Source organism: Argentina silus (assembly GCF_951799395.1).
Source record: "Argentina silus genome assembly, chromosome: 4".
NCBI classification, from domain to species: domain Eukaryota; kingdom Metazoa; phylum Chordata; class Actinopteri; order Argentiniformes; family Argentinidae; genus Argentina; species Argentina silus.
In genome coordinates, this window is record NC_139658.1 from 1,355,394 (window position 1) to 1,372,489 (window position 17,096).

The window sequence follows — 17,096 nt, forward strand, 5'->3', positions numbered from 1 at the left end:
TTTTTTTAAATGTTTGCTAATTTATTAAAAATAAAAAACTTTATCACATTTACATAAGTATTCAGACCCTTTACTCAGTACTTTGTTGAAGCACCTTTGGCAGCGATTACAGTCTCAAGTCTTCTGCGGTATGACGCTACAAGCTTGGCACACCTGTATTTGGGGAGTTTCTCCCATTCTTCTCTGCAGATCCTCTCAAGCTTTGTCAGGTTGGATGGGGAGAGTCGGTGCACAGCTATTTTCATCAGAGATGTTCGATCGGGTTCAAGTCCGGGCTCTGGCTGGGCCACTCAAGGACATTCAGAGGCTTGTCCCGAAGCCACTCCTGCATTGTCTTGGCTGTGTGCTTAGGGTCGTTGTCCTGCTGGAAGGTGAACCTTTGCCCTAGTCTGAGGTCTTGAGCGCTCTGGAGCAGGTTTTCATCTAGGATCTCTCTGTACTTTGCTCCATTCATCTTTCCCTCGATCCTCACTAGTCTCCCAGTCCATGCCGCTGAAAAACATCCCCACAGCATGATGCTGCCACCACCATGCTTCACCGTAGGAATGGTATTGGCCAGGTGATGAGTAGTGCCTGGTTTCCTCCAGATGTGACGCTTGGCATTCAGGCCAAAGAGTTCAATCTTGGTTTCATCAGACCAGAGAATCTTGTTTCTCATGGTCTGAGAGTACTTTAGGTGCCTTTTGGAAAACTCAAAGCGGGCGGTCATGCTTTTTACTGAGGAGTGGCTTCCGTCTGGCCACTCTACCATAAAGGCGTGATTGGTGGAGTGCTGCAGAGATGGTTGTCCTTCTGGAAGGTTCTCCCATCTCCACAGAAGAACTCTGGAACTCTGTCAGAGTGACCATTGGATTCTTGGTCACCTCCCTGACGATGGCCCCTTCTCCCCCAATTGCTCAGTTTGGCCGGGCGATCAGCTCTAGGAAGACTCTTGGTGGTTCCAAACTTCTTCCATTTAAGAATGATGGAGGCTACTGTGTTCTTGGGGACCTTCAATACTGCAGAAATTTGTTTGTACCCTTCCCCAGATCTGTGCCTCAACACAATCCTGTCTTAGAGGTCTACGGACAATTCCTTCAACCTCATGGCCTGGTTTTTGCTCTGTTATGCACTGTCAACTGTGGGACCTTATATAGACAGATGTGTGCCGTTCCAAATCATGTCCAATCAATTTAATTTACCACAGGTGGACTCCAATCAAGTCGTAGAAACATCTCAAGGATGATCAATGGAAACAGGATGCACTTGAGCTCAATTTCGAGTGTCATAGGAAAGGGTCTGAATACTAATGTAAATGTGATATTTAAGTTTTTTATTTTTAATAAATTGTGGGGTATTGTGTGTAGATTGATGAGGAAAAAAAATAATTGAATCCATTTTAGAATAAGGCTGTAACATAACAAAATGTGGAAAAAGTGAAGGGGTCTGAATACTTTCCGAATGCACTGTATGTTATTCTGCTTAAGGTAAAGAAGTGATTGGAGAGAACGGGGGGGGGGGGGAGGAGGGGGGGTGTAAAAGTCACACTAGTCTTACAATGACTGGGACTGACGTCAATGACAGGCTTTGGCAGAAGTGTTGGCTCGAAGGCATAAATTGATGGCTCTTGATTCAGGTCCACCAGACTCTGTTGCTCTCATCATTATTGCAACCAACACTTGCTGCTCCAAGCCACCTGATATTCATGCTTTGAGTATTAAAAACCAGTTGATAATAATTTATAAATAATTATTTGTGTTTGGTAAAATGCAACTACGTTTACAAGGTCTGTTTTGAAATGTCATATTTCCTGTTCTTAATGTCATTTGCATACACAAGTTGTAGAAGTGGTGGGTTGTCAGCATGTCAGGTGGCCTGTGGCTTGACTGTGACGTTTGTCTTGCTGTTAAAACCACACTGCATCCTGTTTCTCTCTCATGGCCCTTGCGGTTTTAATAATGAAAAATGCACTTCCGTCATTTCCATTGAACCAGTGTGAAGCTGAGTTTAATGTCGTGGCATCGGTCTGAGACTTACTGGAAGTGTTTTCACTAGTAAACACTGGGGAAGGAGAGGGGGTGTAGAAGCCGGGGGCTGTCATTCTGACACAAACTCAAGACTGCACTGTTTTGGAAAGGGGCAGAACCTGGGAAATTGGGCTACTGTACATCGTCTCAAGTCCTCTCTTTCACATTGTGTGTGTGTGTGTGCACGCGTGTGTGTGTGCGCGTGGGTGAGGGGGGGGGGGGGGGGGGGGGGGGTTAGTAGTAAACACACAGCTTGTGTCCCTGCGTTCAGGAAGTGGAGCATGCACACAGTACTCCTTTTCTCCTCTCAGAATGACTGTGTGAGAGCCACATCATCTTAGATCTGTGATTCCCCTGCCCTGCTGTTGCGTCTGACCCAGGACTAGCCTATGGCCCACTGCGGCCGCCTCCCTCGCCCCCGTGTCTCAGACTGAACCACTGAAACCCAGGGACTTTTACAGCTCTGCAGCTGTGCTGCTCACACAACAGACACAGGCTACAGGTGCTTTACGGCGGCTGGATCCTCCAATTCATGCACACAGAATTGGAATCTGTAGTGAATTGGTAGGAGAGTAGCCATTGCTATCGTAGTGTGCATTAGTTGGGGTGAGGGAGTGCACATGTATTCGGGAGGGATTGTTTTGTTGGTGTGTATGTGTGTGTTTGTGTTGAAGGGAACTCCAGACAGAGCCATTCACATGGCCCTGGCTTGTTTGAGGGCAGGTTCAGACAGTACACAATAACATTGGTATGTGGTGGCCCAGTGCTGGTGGAGATGGAGGGTTGAAAGAATGCAGCGGAGTGCCCTTTGGCTGTTCGCCTGGATGAACGCATCAACCCTTTCACCAGCTGATTGGCTTTGAAGTGACAGTCACTCCCCTCTCCCTAGGTCACACTGTAAGCTCAGACCTCATACAGCATCACTGGGTCAACCTATACATGTGATTCGACTGTGACAAAGCAGATTAGGGCAGGTCATCAATTATTTAGAGCTATTGATTGATTTACAGCAATAGCATTGTATTTAGTCTACACTGTATGTGAGTTTACACAGAAGGGTGCACTTGTGAGGAACCAAAAAGCTCTGCATGTTTATTGACAAATACGGAGAACGACCACATAGAATTTCCTTTCTGTGTCATCAGTGTTTTCTTTCCTCAAATATTTAGTTGTCAAAGTAATAATGTTGAGACCTGAAGTAACATGGCCCAGAATTGTTAATTGTACATTTTGCATGGCAATTTAGAGCAAGATCATCTGCTGCCTATGTTTATGGCCACATCACTACTGTATGTATCGGCTTTGGGTTGAATAGACATTTCCATGCCTCTGATGGTCTTCAATGACCATGTTGTGAAAAGGGTTAGCTACTTGACTCTGTTGGCATTGACTATTTTAGCCACTCCCAAAGTACAGCTTTAGTTGTGTTGTGTTTAACTACAGTTTGCCACCACAAAGGCAGTTTGCATGCAAGGCGATGCATACATAAACTAAATGAGGAACTTCACCTCATCTGGATATCTCACTCTGTCAGTTCTCTGTAAACGGCCATGCCCTCTGTTTGGCCCTCACATGTCTAACAGGGTAAAGGATTAGACAAACTGTTTCTGTGTATAATGTGACCATGCATAGAGAGATGCTGAATATTTGTTTGAAGCAAGTGGTGTTTGTGAGATTGACCCCCCCCCCCATGTGATTTTGATTTGGAAAGCCTCTAGGATAGTTTTGAGAGAATAGGCTTGATATCAATGCACACATACACAAAGAAACAAAGAGGGATTTATTTCTGACAAACACAAGAGGCATTGGACTGCCAAGTGGAGCAGTAGCTACTAGCTAACACATTTGATGTCATTCTGAGTTAAACTAATGTGTAAGGCTTTGTCCATGGAATTGACGGAAATAAGCATGTTATTGGAGAAATCAAATTAAAATGTAACAAAATGAAAATTAAGTAACACAAGTGCTTGCTGAAAATGAACTAAACTAAATCACAAATAAGATATATGATGAAGAGAGTAATATGATATATGATGATATGATATTAAAAAAAAAGGTAACAGTTTTATTTTCAATGCTTTAAATGAATTCTGAATGTGAGATTTAATGATGATTAAACAATTGTTTAATATGAACACCATTATGTTTATATCATGCTTTGACTGATCATGATTGGCCGTCACTCTGCTCAACAGGAGAACAACCTGGACTGGTTTCCACGGATGCGGGCCATGTCCCTGGTCAGTAGTGATGCAGACGGGGAGCAGAACGAGATCAGGAGCCTGCAGGAGAAACTGGATTGCACCATGAAGCTGGTTTCCAACCTCTCTGGCCAACTGACAGAGCTCAAAGAGCAGGTGAGTCAGCCATTGGCGACGTGGCCAGATGTGGGTCCGTGTTTAATTATGAAAATATGAATACTTTAAGAAAATTGACTCGTTAATGAATATGACATTTTTATTTCTTGTAGCTTTTGGTCTGTTTGGTTGCATCTCTTTGCCCTTTAGATGTAGAGCTTTCTGAAAGCAGAAGGCAGTGAGTCATAGTTCACAACACAGCTCATGTGGCCTTAAACCTGATCTTATTTGCGTCATTAGGGAAGGATTTGTTCCACAATGAGTTTGCTCGTACTGTATTGTGGACATCCTTGTCAAAACGAGAGTACCGACACCTTTTGTGCAGTATATCTCTGTACAGATTGTACACGCTCATGGCAAGAATAAAGAATCACAATGATGAGGATGATGGCAACAATTATTTTCTTTTTTTTCTCTTTTTTTCCAATTATCATACCTTTTTTTTTGTCAATTTTGCTTTGAATATAATCTATTGTTACTAAGAGGCTTCATCACAAGCTGCACACTGTACAAAAATAACATACAAAAGTGGACTAAGTGAGAAAATGAGAAGTGTCTATGAGGAAGCGGGTGTGTTATCTAGACACTTTGCCCCAGACAGAAGGAAATGGTTGTTGTGTGGCCAAAGGTTTGGAGGACACATACTGTAGATTAATCCACCGCTTTTTATTCTATTGATGATTAAATTAATGTTTGAATTTGATGCTGTTACTAACTTTGCTGACGCATCTTTCTCTCTTAGGTATAAACTGAAAATAAATGTAGAGATTTGCCGGCAGACTGATCGACCAAACATTCTCTTTCATTTTATCGTTTTGCTCTGAATTTCCCAGAAGTCAGGGCAGTTTCACATAAGGGTCTTGAGTGTGCTCCATGACACTCAAAAGTGGGGCACAAACAAGAAAATTGTTCAACAAACAACTGGGCAACACAAGAGCCCCTCTGTTACACCATTCCAAAGAAAATTGACTTAATTCGTTTTCAGTGGTACAAATAAGAGTTGTATCTGATTTTAAGCAGTGACCACCCCTTCTCTGTCAGAAAAAAACTATAATGCTGCTCTTTCTAGCACTTCCCTCCATCTACAGGATAATTATTTCCATTATAATACTCATCTCATGACCTCAACATAATTTTTTCCAAGGGGGATTTTTTTTCTTGCTCTAAGTAGAGTACACAGTATGTTTGCATGCAGAAAGACAACCTAGTTTAATGTTTTAATACGTCGAACAAAAACAAAATGTTGACAAAGGTTTACATCTTTCATAATGACTCTGAACTTGGCTTGAAAATTGAAATTTATTGATAGGGTTTCGTTATTGGTTGTTTGTTTACTGTGGCTTGTGTTAAGAGGAGATGACATTCTGAGCAGGTGGGAGGATACATGAAACCCTGAAAACCTTGATTGAAATCTCTATTCTCAGTTCAGTACCGTGCAGAACTTGCAGACATGGTTGGTCTACTTTTGTCTAAACAAGGAACAGAAGCAACACCTCAGGCCACTCCAGGTCAGCTGGCACAGACCATCTGAAGTCCATAGGTGGAGCTACAGATACAGGAAATGACTTGTGTGGCCCAAGATACCAATAACAAAGTGTCTGTCCTGTGTTTTCTCCTGTAGATGACAGAGCAGAGGAAACAGAAACAGAGGATTGGACTCTTGGGACATCCTCAGCACATGAATGTCAATCCACAGCAGCCTGCGTGAGGCGAGCCCCCTCCTACCCTGCCACCTGGAAGGACTTAAACACCTGCTTTGTATTTACATACTAGGGAACAGAGTGTAGAGTCTTCACTTAGTGGTCCCGCATATAACCTGTAGCTAACTACTGAGTGTGAGTGTGAAACGTACAGTAACAGTAGGGAACACACTGAAATAGCTAGTCGTAAGTATGATATGTACTGTAGGTTAGCCCACAAAGGTATAACTCAAAACAAAAACAACCTTTTCCCAGTCCAGTTGGGATATGTGCCAAATGTTTTCTACAGTATGTAGAAATGAAAGTGAATTCTTGTTACATGGCCTTTACTGGGTTAACTTGAAACTTGTACAGGACAGGAAGATGGCACTGACATACAGTACATGGAATTAAACATCTTTTTGTATTTACTATTGGTATAGCAAGCAGTATTTAATGTCTTATTTTTGTATCTTGTGCAATATCAATACTTAAATATGCAACCTCCTTGGTGTGTGGATTTAAGTTCTTTAAGTAATGTCTTGATAGGGACAGTAAACATTTTCAAAATGGTAGCTTTTTCATTTTTGCTTCAGGTAAAATAGGGACCTGTTGTTAGACTTTACATAAGGAAATGTAGAATAGGAGTTGGACAGATGAAGTTACATGTGTTAAACCTTCCAGATTTTACATGTTTTATTTATTTCAAAATGTAACAATTTAAGTCTTAAAAGTGCTTAATGGAGATGCTGTAAAATATAGTCTGAGGGCAAGATATAGGTATTGTTTTCTTTTTTCTCTCTGCAAATTGTGTCCTATCTCAATGTGTTGTTAACTTATTTTATGATATTTACTTTCTTATAAAACTGGGATTTAAAAGTTTTAGGACACTTTCTTTGCATCCAAACGCATCTAATTTGTTCAAAATTGTTATCATCATCATGGTATTTTGATTTGACCAGGAATATTTCTACATGCATTGCACTAAATATATTAGCATTTATTGACCCAATCTCTCTTTGTGTATTAGAGATAGATACAGTAGATATCATTTGTGCCTGTTGTAAGCATTGTCTTTTTGATAGTGGGCACTGATTTACCACTTGTGACAAAGCCACTGTCGTTTTCTATGTTTTATCGGTCAGCACAGACGTTGTGTCCTCAATGTTTTGGTGTTTTCCCCTTTTTTTTTTTCTTTTTTTTTTAAACATGTACAATACAGTATGTTGCTTAAGTCATTGTTTTTGTATAGGACCTACATTTCGCAAAAAGGTGATATGGAATTTAAAAGCAGTGTTACTGAAATTGAATGTTCAAATGGCTAATTTAAAAGATTTAATTACTGTCAGAATTGTAAATGAATGTAGAATTATTTAATAAAATGAATGTAATTCTACTTTACATGCAGCATTTACTCTTGGTACAACATAGCACTTGGCCACAGCACAGACTATTTTTCTGTTTGTTTTGGCTAAGACAGATGCTGTCTACATCTTTTTTTATGTCATTGCACCTGCTATCATACGTGGCTATTTTGTCCCCCTGGTTTCAGTTTCAGATCTGAAATCGCCATTTCTTCTAAATATTCACTGGAACTGAATAACAATAGGGCAGATTGTAATCGTTAAACTTAAACGTTGCCAATATTGTTAGTGTTGTCTATAGAGGCCAATGAGTGCATCGCTCAAAATGTTGGTAATAATCAACTTCATCACAGAAATTAAGAGGTTGTGTACCCCAACATACAGGAGGTGGATGAATAGAACAACATGCCTTCACAACGATCATACAGGCTGCATTAGTAAGTTTAAATATATTATATAGGCACTTAACTAAGTTGATAATCAGTTACTATAGGTCTTGAATGTGTTAATTAAACATCCAGCTGCAAAGGTCAGAAGGGTGAGAATTGTTGCTTATACCTGTAGTCTATTGTAATCCTGTATTATTCTAGTGACAACATTGTATGACATTTGAACAAAGTAGTTGTTTAGTAATGTAAAGGAGGTGAGCATTTTTGTTATTACTCCAGTGGGAACAGTTTTATAAATATCACTCAGCTCCATTATTCTGCAATTACAAAACCAGTGCCACAAAGTTTGACAGTCATAAATAGTAAATAATAATAATATGTCCATAATGTGTTTAATTTAAACAGTATGATGTAGGCATGGCTACATGCAGGTCAAATTCAAAAGTGAAAGTAAGTGTTTTATACATCTTTCTCTCAATCTCAGGTTGACTATTTAGTTATTCGGAGATGATAAATGAATGCTGAAGAAATTGCCTTGGTGTGTCTGAAGTCTACAAACATCAACAAGTCTACCACAAACCAGAGTACTAGGGGTAATTGGGGTAATTGGATCAAATTAAAACGGCGCGTCAAGGGACTTTCCTGCAGAGTTCCCCGCATACCAAGTGTACTAATACGAATAGATAAATTGATTGTACATTCTAATCGATCTGTGGCAAGTGAATAGCCATCAATTGCCATGAAATATTACATTTATGAATACGGCATATCTGATCGACATCGTTGACTTGCTGGAATTGGCTGCACAATTACCTGTTAAAAAAGAATAGGCTTTGTAGCCTACAAACGAATCTGCACGAATTACTATAGCCTACTGTATTTATAATTAGCTGGCCGGGCATGAGAGTGGCCGCCGTCTTTACTGGAGGGGACATCGGCGTGTGTGGCCAGAGTGGGTGACGTCAGTGGCAAGGATATGCTCCTCGGTTCGCTTGCCATGAGGAGCTCAACGTGACAGCTCAGAGCAGCCGGCAACAACAAACCGATCAGCAACATCAACAGACTCATCCCTCCGCAGGTGCACGTGTAGAGACAAATGGGTACAGTATGTATGAAATGACAGTGTCCACTCTGAGCCTTTTGACACATCTGAGCAAGCAAGAGCGCAGAAAAATAACATAAATCTGATACTGTACACACCATAGAATTCCTCTCTTGTGTTTAGTTTGATAGGCTGTAAGGCTATTTGGCATGATCTATGCCTAGGGATCTCAATAATGCTACAGTTTCACACCTGAATTTACACACTCACTATTATTACATTAAAAAAAATGAGTTATGTTGCTTATATCATGATGAAAAGATGGTGATCATATTTTGACTTTGAAGCTATTGCTTATATACACTCACCTAACACTTTATTAGGAACACCTGTACACCTTCTCATGGTGGATGTGGTGTAATGGTGTGGGGAATGTTTTTTTGGCACACTTTGGGCCCGGTAATACCATCAATCATCACTTGAATGCCACAGCCTATTTGAGTATTGTTGCTGATCATGTGCACCCCTTCATGGTCACAATGTATCCATCTTCTAATGGCTATTTCCAGCATAATAATGCTGGAACGTCTCAAACTGGTTTCATGAACATGACAATGAGTTCAGTGTTCTTCCTAGTCACATCCAATAGAACACCTTTGGGATATGGTAGAACGGAACATTCACAGCTTGAACGTAGACCTGAAAAATCTGCAGGAATTGCGTGATGCAATCATGTCATCATGGACCAGAATCTCAAAGAAATGTTTCCAACATCTTGTGAAATCAATGCCACGAAGAATTTAGGCTGTTTTGAGAGCAAAGGGAGGCCCTCCCCAGTATTAGTATAGTGTTCCTAATAAAGTGTTCAAATGAAACCTATTTTGAAACTAGCTAGTGTTGGCCTTTTCTTATTATGGGATTACTTCATGGCTTTATTTCTTGTACAAAGAAAACAAGAGTTGAGCACGCTCCACCCCTATCTAGTCTTACTTCAGCCCTAGCTGCAAATTATTGTAAATAAGTAAATTAGCATTCTTATTTATGTCGGATCTGCCCTAGAGCGTGGTTCTTTTTATAATGTGGCATTTAAATTATAGGCTGTGAATACTCTTAATAAAAATGTCGGGGCTAAATACAAACAGTGAAAATAAAAAAGTGTTGTCGTTTTTGTGTGTCATAAAATAGTAAATTGCAAACATTGATAATATAGGTTTTATTTTCTCTGCGTTTCGCTTTACTAAACCATTATTTTAATGGGCCACCTGTCATTCATGTAGCCTATATTGCGGGTTTATATGCATGTGTTGAAGAACTCTGCCCTACTTTCTGTCTAGTAAACATGGTCGATTTGCACGTTCCGCCTTGAGTTGTTTTATGTGCTAGTAGCTGGAGCATGGTGGTACACGGGACACAGCCCGCTTCAGTGAGGGGGAGGGCCAGTCTCGTGCAGATCCTCCTTAACTACAGAAAATGGGTTGTACTCCAGATGGGTTGAAAGCACCGTCCGACACGTGAGGCTCATGTGACGGAGGCAGGTCAGTCTCCAACCGAGAGACGTGTCTGTAGTCACAGGGTTTATTTAACACGTAGTCCATACCGCCTCTCTCTCACACATTTACCCGGGAGTGCAGCTTCACAACTATTGCCGAGCTTGGATAGCAGTGTGACAACATCACGTTGACTGCCGTTCTATATACAAGATAATATACATAGAAAAAGTAAATGTTCAACATTGAACAGAAGAGCAAAAATAATAGCATATTCGTAATAAACATATTTCTTTAAGAGGACACATTTTGCTGAGTAGACTATTGAAATTCCACTAAAGAAGCCTATTTCTAAGGATCATTTGGAGACATACGGATTTCAAAAAAACGAAATGGAGAGGATTACAAGTGCGCAACCTCCTCCTTGCATGACCAAACACCCATCGTTGGAGATAGCTGACATGCAGGCGTAAGTTGTCAAAAACGTGGCTTTTTTTTTTTTTTTTTTTTTTTAAGGTAGTTTAATTGTGTAAATAAGAGAATGTTATAAGTATTAATTATTATCAATATTGTCTTTATTCTGTAGAATGGACTTCCCTATGTACGTGTACAAATCCCGAAGGGGCATGAAGCGCGGGGAGGACAGTAAGGTAAACTGCAGTTTTTTTATGGTACTTGTTTTCAACACTCCCTCTATTACTTAGAAATAAAATGTTTATGTGGTCTATTTTGGTAGACATTTCGATCTTTATTTCAAATTTCTCTATTGAACACATGTATTTGTTTTTCTAAATAAATAAAAACATTGTACATTCTTCATCACAGGAGACAAACAAGTTACCACACCGATTGATTGAGAAGAAAAGACGTGACAGAATAAACGAATGCATTGCCCAATTGAAGGATTTATTACCAGAACATCTCAAACTTACAGTGAGTTATTTCATTGATATATGCATGTAGAATCAGCGATATCTTTTTGCAAAATAAAAGGTCTAAAGCGCCACCTGGTTGTTTAAATTTGATAGTATACCTCGTTTAATAAGACTGAATGTAAACAATGTATAGCTTATGATAAAATGTTTAACATATTATTTATTGTTTATTCATAAGTACATTAAGTTGTTTACAATTACCACAATACATAATAATTAAGTTATCAGAAATGTGCCTGGATTTTAAAGTTTGCGAAATTAAGCCATTTTTACTGTCAACACTTTTACACTGGAAACTTTATCATTTTCACCAAATATATTAGTATTCAACCTATTATTGCATTGTATTTAAATATTGGTGTGTGCAGCATGCTTGGCTTCCTATGGAGGCTTCTCCTCTGTTCAGCTGCTGAATGTGTTACATAAGAAAAATCAACATGCTTATTGAAGATCTTCCTGTTTCAGACTCTGGGCCATTTGGAGAAAGCAGTGGTGTTGGAACTCACCCTCAAGCATGTGAAAACCCTGAGCACTCTCCTTGAACAACAGCAGCAAAAAATCATTGCATTACAGAATGGCATGCAAATAAGTACGTTTGATAACATCGCCATACACTGTTTAACTATGATACGGGTAACACCCTATTTTCCCATAGCATAGTATAGTGTGTTGATTATCAGCAAATCAAGCCATTGAGGCATCTCTGAAACTAAAATATTAACTTAACTATCAAGAAAATAATCATGTTTGATTGCTAAAAGCTATATTAAGATTAACCTGTCCTTTGTGTCCTGCAGGTGATCAGAGCAGTGTTAGCTCAGAGAGCAGTGAGGAGATGTTCCGCTCTGGTTTCCACCTATGTGCCAAGGAGGTCCTCCAGTACCTGGCTGACCAGGAGAACAGCAGAGACCTGACCCCTTCCCACATGATCAACCACCTCCACAAAGTAGCATCTGAGGTGCTCCAGAGTCCACCCAGCCCGCGGGCGGAAGAACCTGCCCACAATGCCCCAGAGAAGCCCGTCGGGCAGCAACCTAAGAGCATGGAGGGTCACGCCAAGAACTGTGTGCCCGTCATTCAAAGGACTTACCCCCACGGTAACGGGGAGCAGAGTGGTAGTGACACAGACACTGACAGCGGCTATGGGGGGGAACATGAGAAAAGGGACTCCAAAGCCCAGCGCCCTAGCTACTACGGCAAGGAGGGGGAGTTGAAGTACGCTCTGGCTGAGAGGATGGCAGGTGCCATCAAGCAGGAGGGTGATGAGCCCCAAGCCAAGAGGTTAAGAGCTGACTCCTCAGAGGACGAGTCACTCTCAGGTCATGTGGTTGGCGGCCATGTCAGCTACATGGGCTTCTCCCCCCACCAGCCCCAACTCTGCATGCCCTTCTACCTCCTCCCCCATTCGGCTGCAGCAACGTGCTGGTACGCTGGGGGTATGCCCATGATGTACCAAGGAATGAGTGGCTCTGCAGTCAGCATGTCTCCAGAGAAACTACCCCAATCCCTGGTCATGTCTCCCAGGGCAGGCTCCCCGGTACCCCATCAGACACACATGGACTCATCAGCCCTCCTACAAGCTTTAAAGCAAGTCTCTCCCATGAACTTGGAAACCAAAGACTAATAAACTGTTGTGTTACTTTACCCAGCTCTCTGAATGTTTGATGTTTGAATGGATGGCTTGGTGGAAAGCAAAGACAAGAGCACCGGGATCTCTCCCTCAGCGACAGCAGCAGCTGTTCCACCCTTCAGCCCCACTCTCCCTTGAGATTAAACAGTGACTCACACACCCAAACCCAGTGGCCACCATCCTCCATCGCCAGCACCTGTACACTGAGTGGGACCTGCAAATATCCACAAGCCTCCATATGGAGGCTCAGAGATGACCTGTTGCATAGCTCTGAGATACTGTGAAGATGGTCAATACAAGGACATGACAAAAGTGCTTGAGAGTGGGATTTACTGGGGATGGCTTCTCTGCACTTGTGTTGAATGTCAGAGGTAAACCCAGAATGTGATGCACAGACAGCCCCCAACCATTCGGACCTGCCCTTTGCACACACACCTGTTTGTAATGAATGTAAACATTGAACAAAACCCCTGTAGATGCTGCTTGAGTTTCCACATGCTGTAGACCTGGAGGATCTACGTTTTTTTTAAGCATCTGTAGCTCCTTGAACTGCAACAGACAGACCTTTAGACTAGAATGCAACCAAATAAGTGTCTGGTTTATGTAAACCAAAGTTATCACAAAATCCATTTCTCCCTCTTCACCCACCAACTACCTTGCAGATAAATGGACTCCCCTGATTTGTATTCTTTAAACAAGTGAGGGTATTGTCACAACACCTGATATGTGTCACTCATGTAAATAGAAGAGTGATGCAATTGTACATGCATTTTAAGATTTGAGTTTCATTTGAGTTAACTCATTACCATTTGGCAAGTAGTTGGAGTTCTTGTGAAGTAATGTCTTGTAATTATTTTGTTTATACTACTTGTACATCTCTATTTTTGATATATGACCCACAGAGTGTATTTGCATTGCAACTAGAGGAAGTTTTAGGTGGCCATTTGTTGTATGCCAAGAGAATGTGTACATAGCATTGTGCTAGACCTGATTTACATCATGCTCATTAATTTCTGGTCAAGTTAAGCCTGATCTTAGTTCATGCTGTTGCCTTTACTCTTTTAAAGCAGACAAAATGATGACGGATATCTAAATGTATTTGTATTAATTCTTGAGTCAGTGGAAAAGAGAGGAGAGTGAATGTATCTTTAAACAAAATATTAGTTTTGTATCGGAGGAGGTACTTGGGATTTTTTTTATTTTGGGACCTAACAGAAGGTTGCTTGTTGTACATATTTTGTCTATAAAAGTATTGTTGACATACATTTAAAAACATATTAATAAAGCTTTTTTCCTGTGGAAATTAGTGTTTGTATTTCAATGGTACAGAAGAGAGCTTTAGCATGTTATGCGCAAAGCAAGCTGGACTTCTCCTCATCTCCTCAACAACACACACCTTGCATAACACTTACATAACAAATAAGTGCCTGTGTAAATCAAGAGGACATACACTTGGATTTAAAAACAGGTATCAATGTTACCAACACCCCAGGCTCAGACACATTTCTTTGAAGGATTTTACATTAATTGAATCATGGGTATAAATAGAAATTGAAACTTGTTGCTAATGATAAACAGGCCTAGTCTTCACCATATAGTTACTGATTAATTATTGACATTTAGTGCCATTTACGTGTAGAAAACAGATGTAGATTGAATATCAGATGTCAAAAAGTGTAAGATAAGAAACATGACCCAAAATATATACTTTGAGCAACGTAATGGGCTTTCCCTTGACTTTGATGTTCGTTACTGAAAACATAAGAACATAATATGTGTTAGTCGCCACAATCTATGGTTGGTCATAATTTGAATAGTGAAATACCTGTCCCGACATAACGTTTATTACGAGATCCCCAGTTGAGGCGCGCCAGTGCCGTGAACATGAAGCATGCTTGCCTCACATGTTTGGCCACACAGTTTTTCTCGCGCCGCAGCTGATTGGTCAGGTTTTTCATAGCCTATGAATAAGAGGGCGCTCAGCTGTTCGAGAACATGTCAACCGGCTGTCTTATCCCTATATCACCCGTGCGCTGCAATCTGCGCGCGTATGCCACGATCGCAATTGCCACCGTTAGGGTCTATATTATTGGATAGGGCTACAAAAATATATACTACGGCTACCTGTCCCAACCTATACCCGTATTGGTCAAGCAAGATATACAGTGCCTTCGGAAAGTATTAAGACCCCTTCACTTTTTCCACATTTTGTTGTGTTATAGACTCAATTTAAAATTGATGAAATTAAAATAATTTGCCATCACTCCACACACAATACCCCAGAATGACAAAGCGAAAACACATTTTTTGAAATGTCAGTAAATGTACTAAAATTTAAATACAGAAATACCTCATGTACATAAGTATTCAGACCCTTCGCTATGACACTCTTAAAATTAGCTAAAATGCAAAAATGTCATCAACAAATCACTCAACAAGTTGAATTGAGTCCATCTTAATGCAAGGATAATAGTTAATGTAATTTTGGAATTTGTTTATATAGGGTCTCTGATTTTCACAGGAATCAATTACACACTGTGGATTAGGATGTCACTACCAACTCAGCAAATTTCATAATTTTCTCTTGATCCTGACAAACTCCCCAGTCCCTGCCGGTGACAAACTTACCCATATATTTGATGCAGCTACCACTATTTTTCACACGAGAGATGGTGCAGAAACTGCATTAAATGTATTGGATTTGCACTAAACTTAATGCTTTGTAGTAAAACCAAATAAACACATTTCCAGTCACTTTCTTTGCTGTATCACTTGAATTCATTGTTGCAAACACAATTGTGGATATGAAATTATTTTCCATTAAGGGATTCTTTTTGGCCACTTGGCTATAGACCAATTTTGTAGAGTGACTGAGATGATGTTGTCCCATCGACTTTTTCCTCTCCACCATTCAACTTTGTCGATTTTTGTACGTCTCCCCAGGCCTCAGGGTCGCATTCCTGACCAGTTCTGTTCCTCTCCATTTGCAGTTTGTATTGACAACCTGATCCACACAGTGTGTAATTGATTCCTATGCAAATCAGACACCCTATAAAAAGAAAGATATTAATTCCAAAATTACATGAACTATTATCCTTGCGTTAAGATGGCATTAGGGTTAGGGTTAGGGTTTGGGTTAGGGTTAGGGTTAAAATGTGGAAAAAGTGAAGGGGCCTGAATACTTTCCAAAGGCACTGTACGCACAGATCAGAAATAAGCCTTTTTAAAGCCTTCATCTCTTTCAAGTGAGCCCTGGCCAAGAAGGCAGCACAAAGTTATATAGACAACAAAAGACACAATGACACATTATATCAATTGCTTGGTAAAAACTTTAAAGAGCTGGCTTCCTGATTAGGAATGGTTCAAAGTATATGCACTCCATGGTAAACAGCCATCCAATCTGGGATATAAAATCATTAATCACAATAAAAAGTTTCAAGTACTTTTGATAGGGCAGGATAGCTAAAAGTAATCTTACCAAATTCAGTTTATGTGTTGGAGGCGTTATATAAGACACCGTTTTGTGATCTCGGTCTGTACTGACCAAGTCTTACCTGTTTGCATAACATCTGCTTGTATCAACAGGTCTGCGACGGCGCATAGACAATGTATATGCTTACGCATGATAAACAGGATTCTGGATAGGTCTGTAAAAAAATCATCAATCATAAATGTTCCTAATCGCAGTACTAACGCGCCATCGTGTGGTGAAACATTATGCCTACAAGATTGATCGACCTTACACTTCGTAGGAAACGCATGAAAGCATGGACGCCTTTTCATAGTTCCTCCTTGAAATGTGCACATAGGCCTATTCGTCGTCGTCGTCGTCCAATGGATTTACAGTATAAGCAATGGATTGATTAAAGAAATAGTGGAAACTCTCTCTAGCCTATACCTGCTCTAGCACATGCTTATAATCAAATGCTTATTAATCTAGTAAATGAGTGCACACTTCTAGAAGGAGTATAGCATATAACGCAAATATAGAATCATATTTATGGTAGAATAATAGGCTATGGCAATGCAAGATGGAATATGTATTCTGAAATACAAATAACTTCCAGAGTAACATCTTGACCCAGTCCACTCTAAGAAGACTCCATTTTAAAATAAAAAATCTCTGCTAAAAAATGTACTGTACTCGCATTTCAAAATAAAATCCATGTCTGTATAATCTAGGAGACAACCCATCGCTGATTGGGCA

At 40.3% G+C, this 17,096-nt stretch overlaps 2 protein-coding genes across 3 annotated transcripts in view; both read left to right on the plus strand.

Moving 5' to 3' along the window:
• The window catches only part of itpr1b (inositol 1,4,5-trisphosphate receptor, type 1b), a gene marked incomplete at its 5' end in the record, with an annotated part of 73,556 nt that extends 66,165 nt beyond the window's left edge, over positions 1–7,391 (plus strand). Inside the window, 2 exons of the mRNA XM_083668224.1 lie at positions 4,202–4,363; positions 5,985–7,391. Coding sequence (XP_083524350.1) covers positions 4,202–4,363; positions 5,985–6,071 — 249 coding nt within the window. The 3' untranslated portion in view covers positions 6,072–7,391. The remainder of the gene's footprint in view (positions 1–4,201; positions 4,364–5,984) is intronic.
• Positions 7,392–10,096: 2,705 nt separating this feature from the next.
• Positions 10,097–14,192, plus strand: bhlhe40 (basic helix-loop-helix family, member e40). 2 transcript variants are annotated; one of them, XM_083669142.1, is made up of 6 exons: positions 10,097–10,372; positions 10,681–10,793; positions 10,911–10,974; positions 11,150–11,257; positions 11,725–11,848; positions 12,057–14,192. In XM_083669142.1, exons 2-6 carry the CDS (start codon positions 10,717–10,719, stop codon positions 12,881–12,883), a joined length of 1,200 nt encoding a protein of 399 aa, XP_083525268.1. In that variant the 5' UTR covers positions 10,097–10,372; positions 10,681–10,716; the 3' UTR covers positions 12,884–14,192. The 2 variants fall into 2 exon arrangements, with proteins under 2 accessions (XP_083525268.1, XP_083525267.1); XM_083669141.1 differs by lacking the exon at positions 10,097–10,372 and having other exon boundaries at positions 10,407–10,793.
• The last annotated feature ends 2,904 nt before the right edge of the window (positions 14,193–17,096 follow it).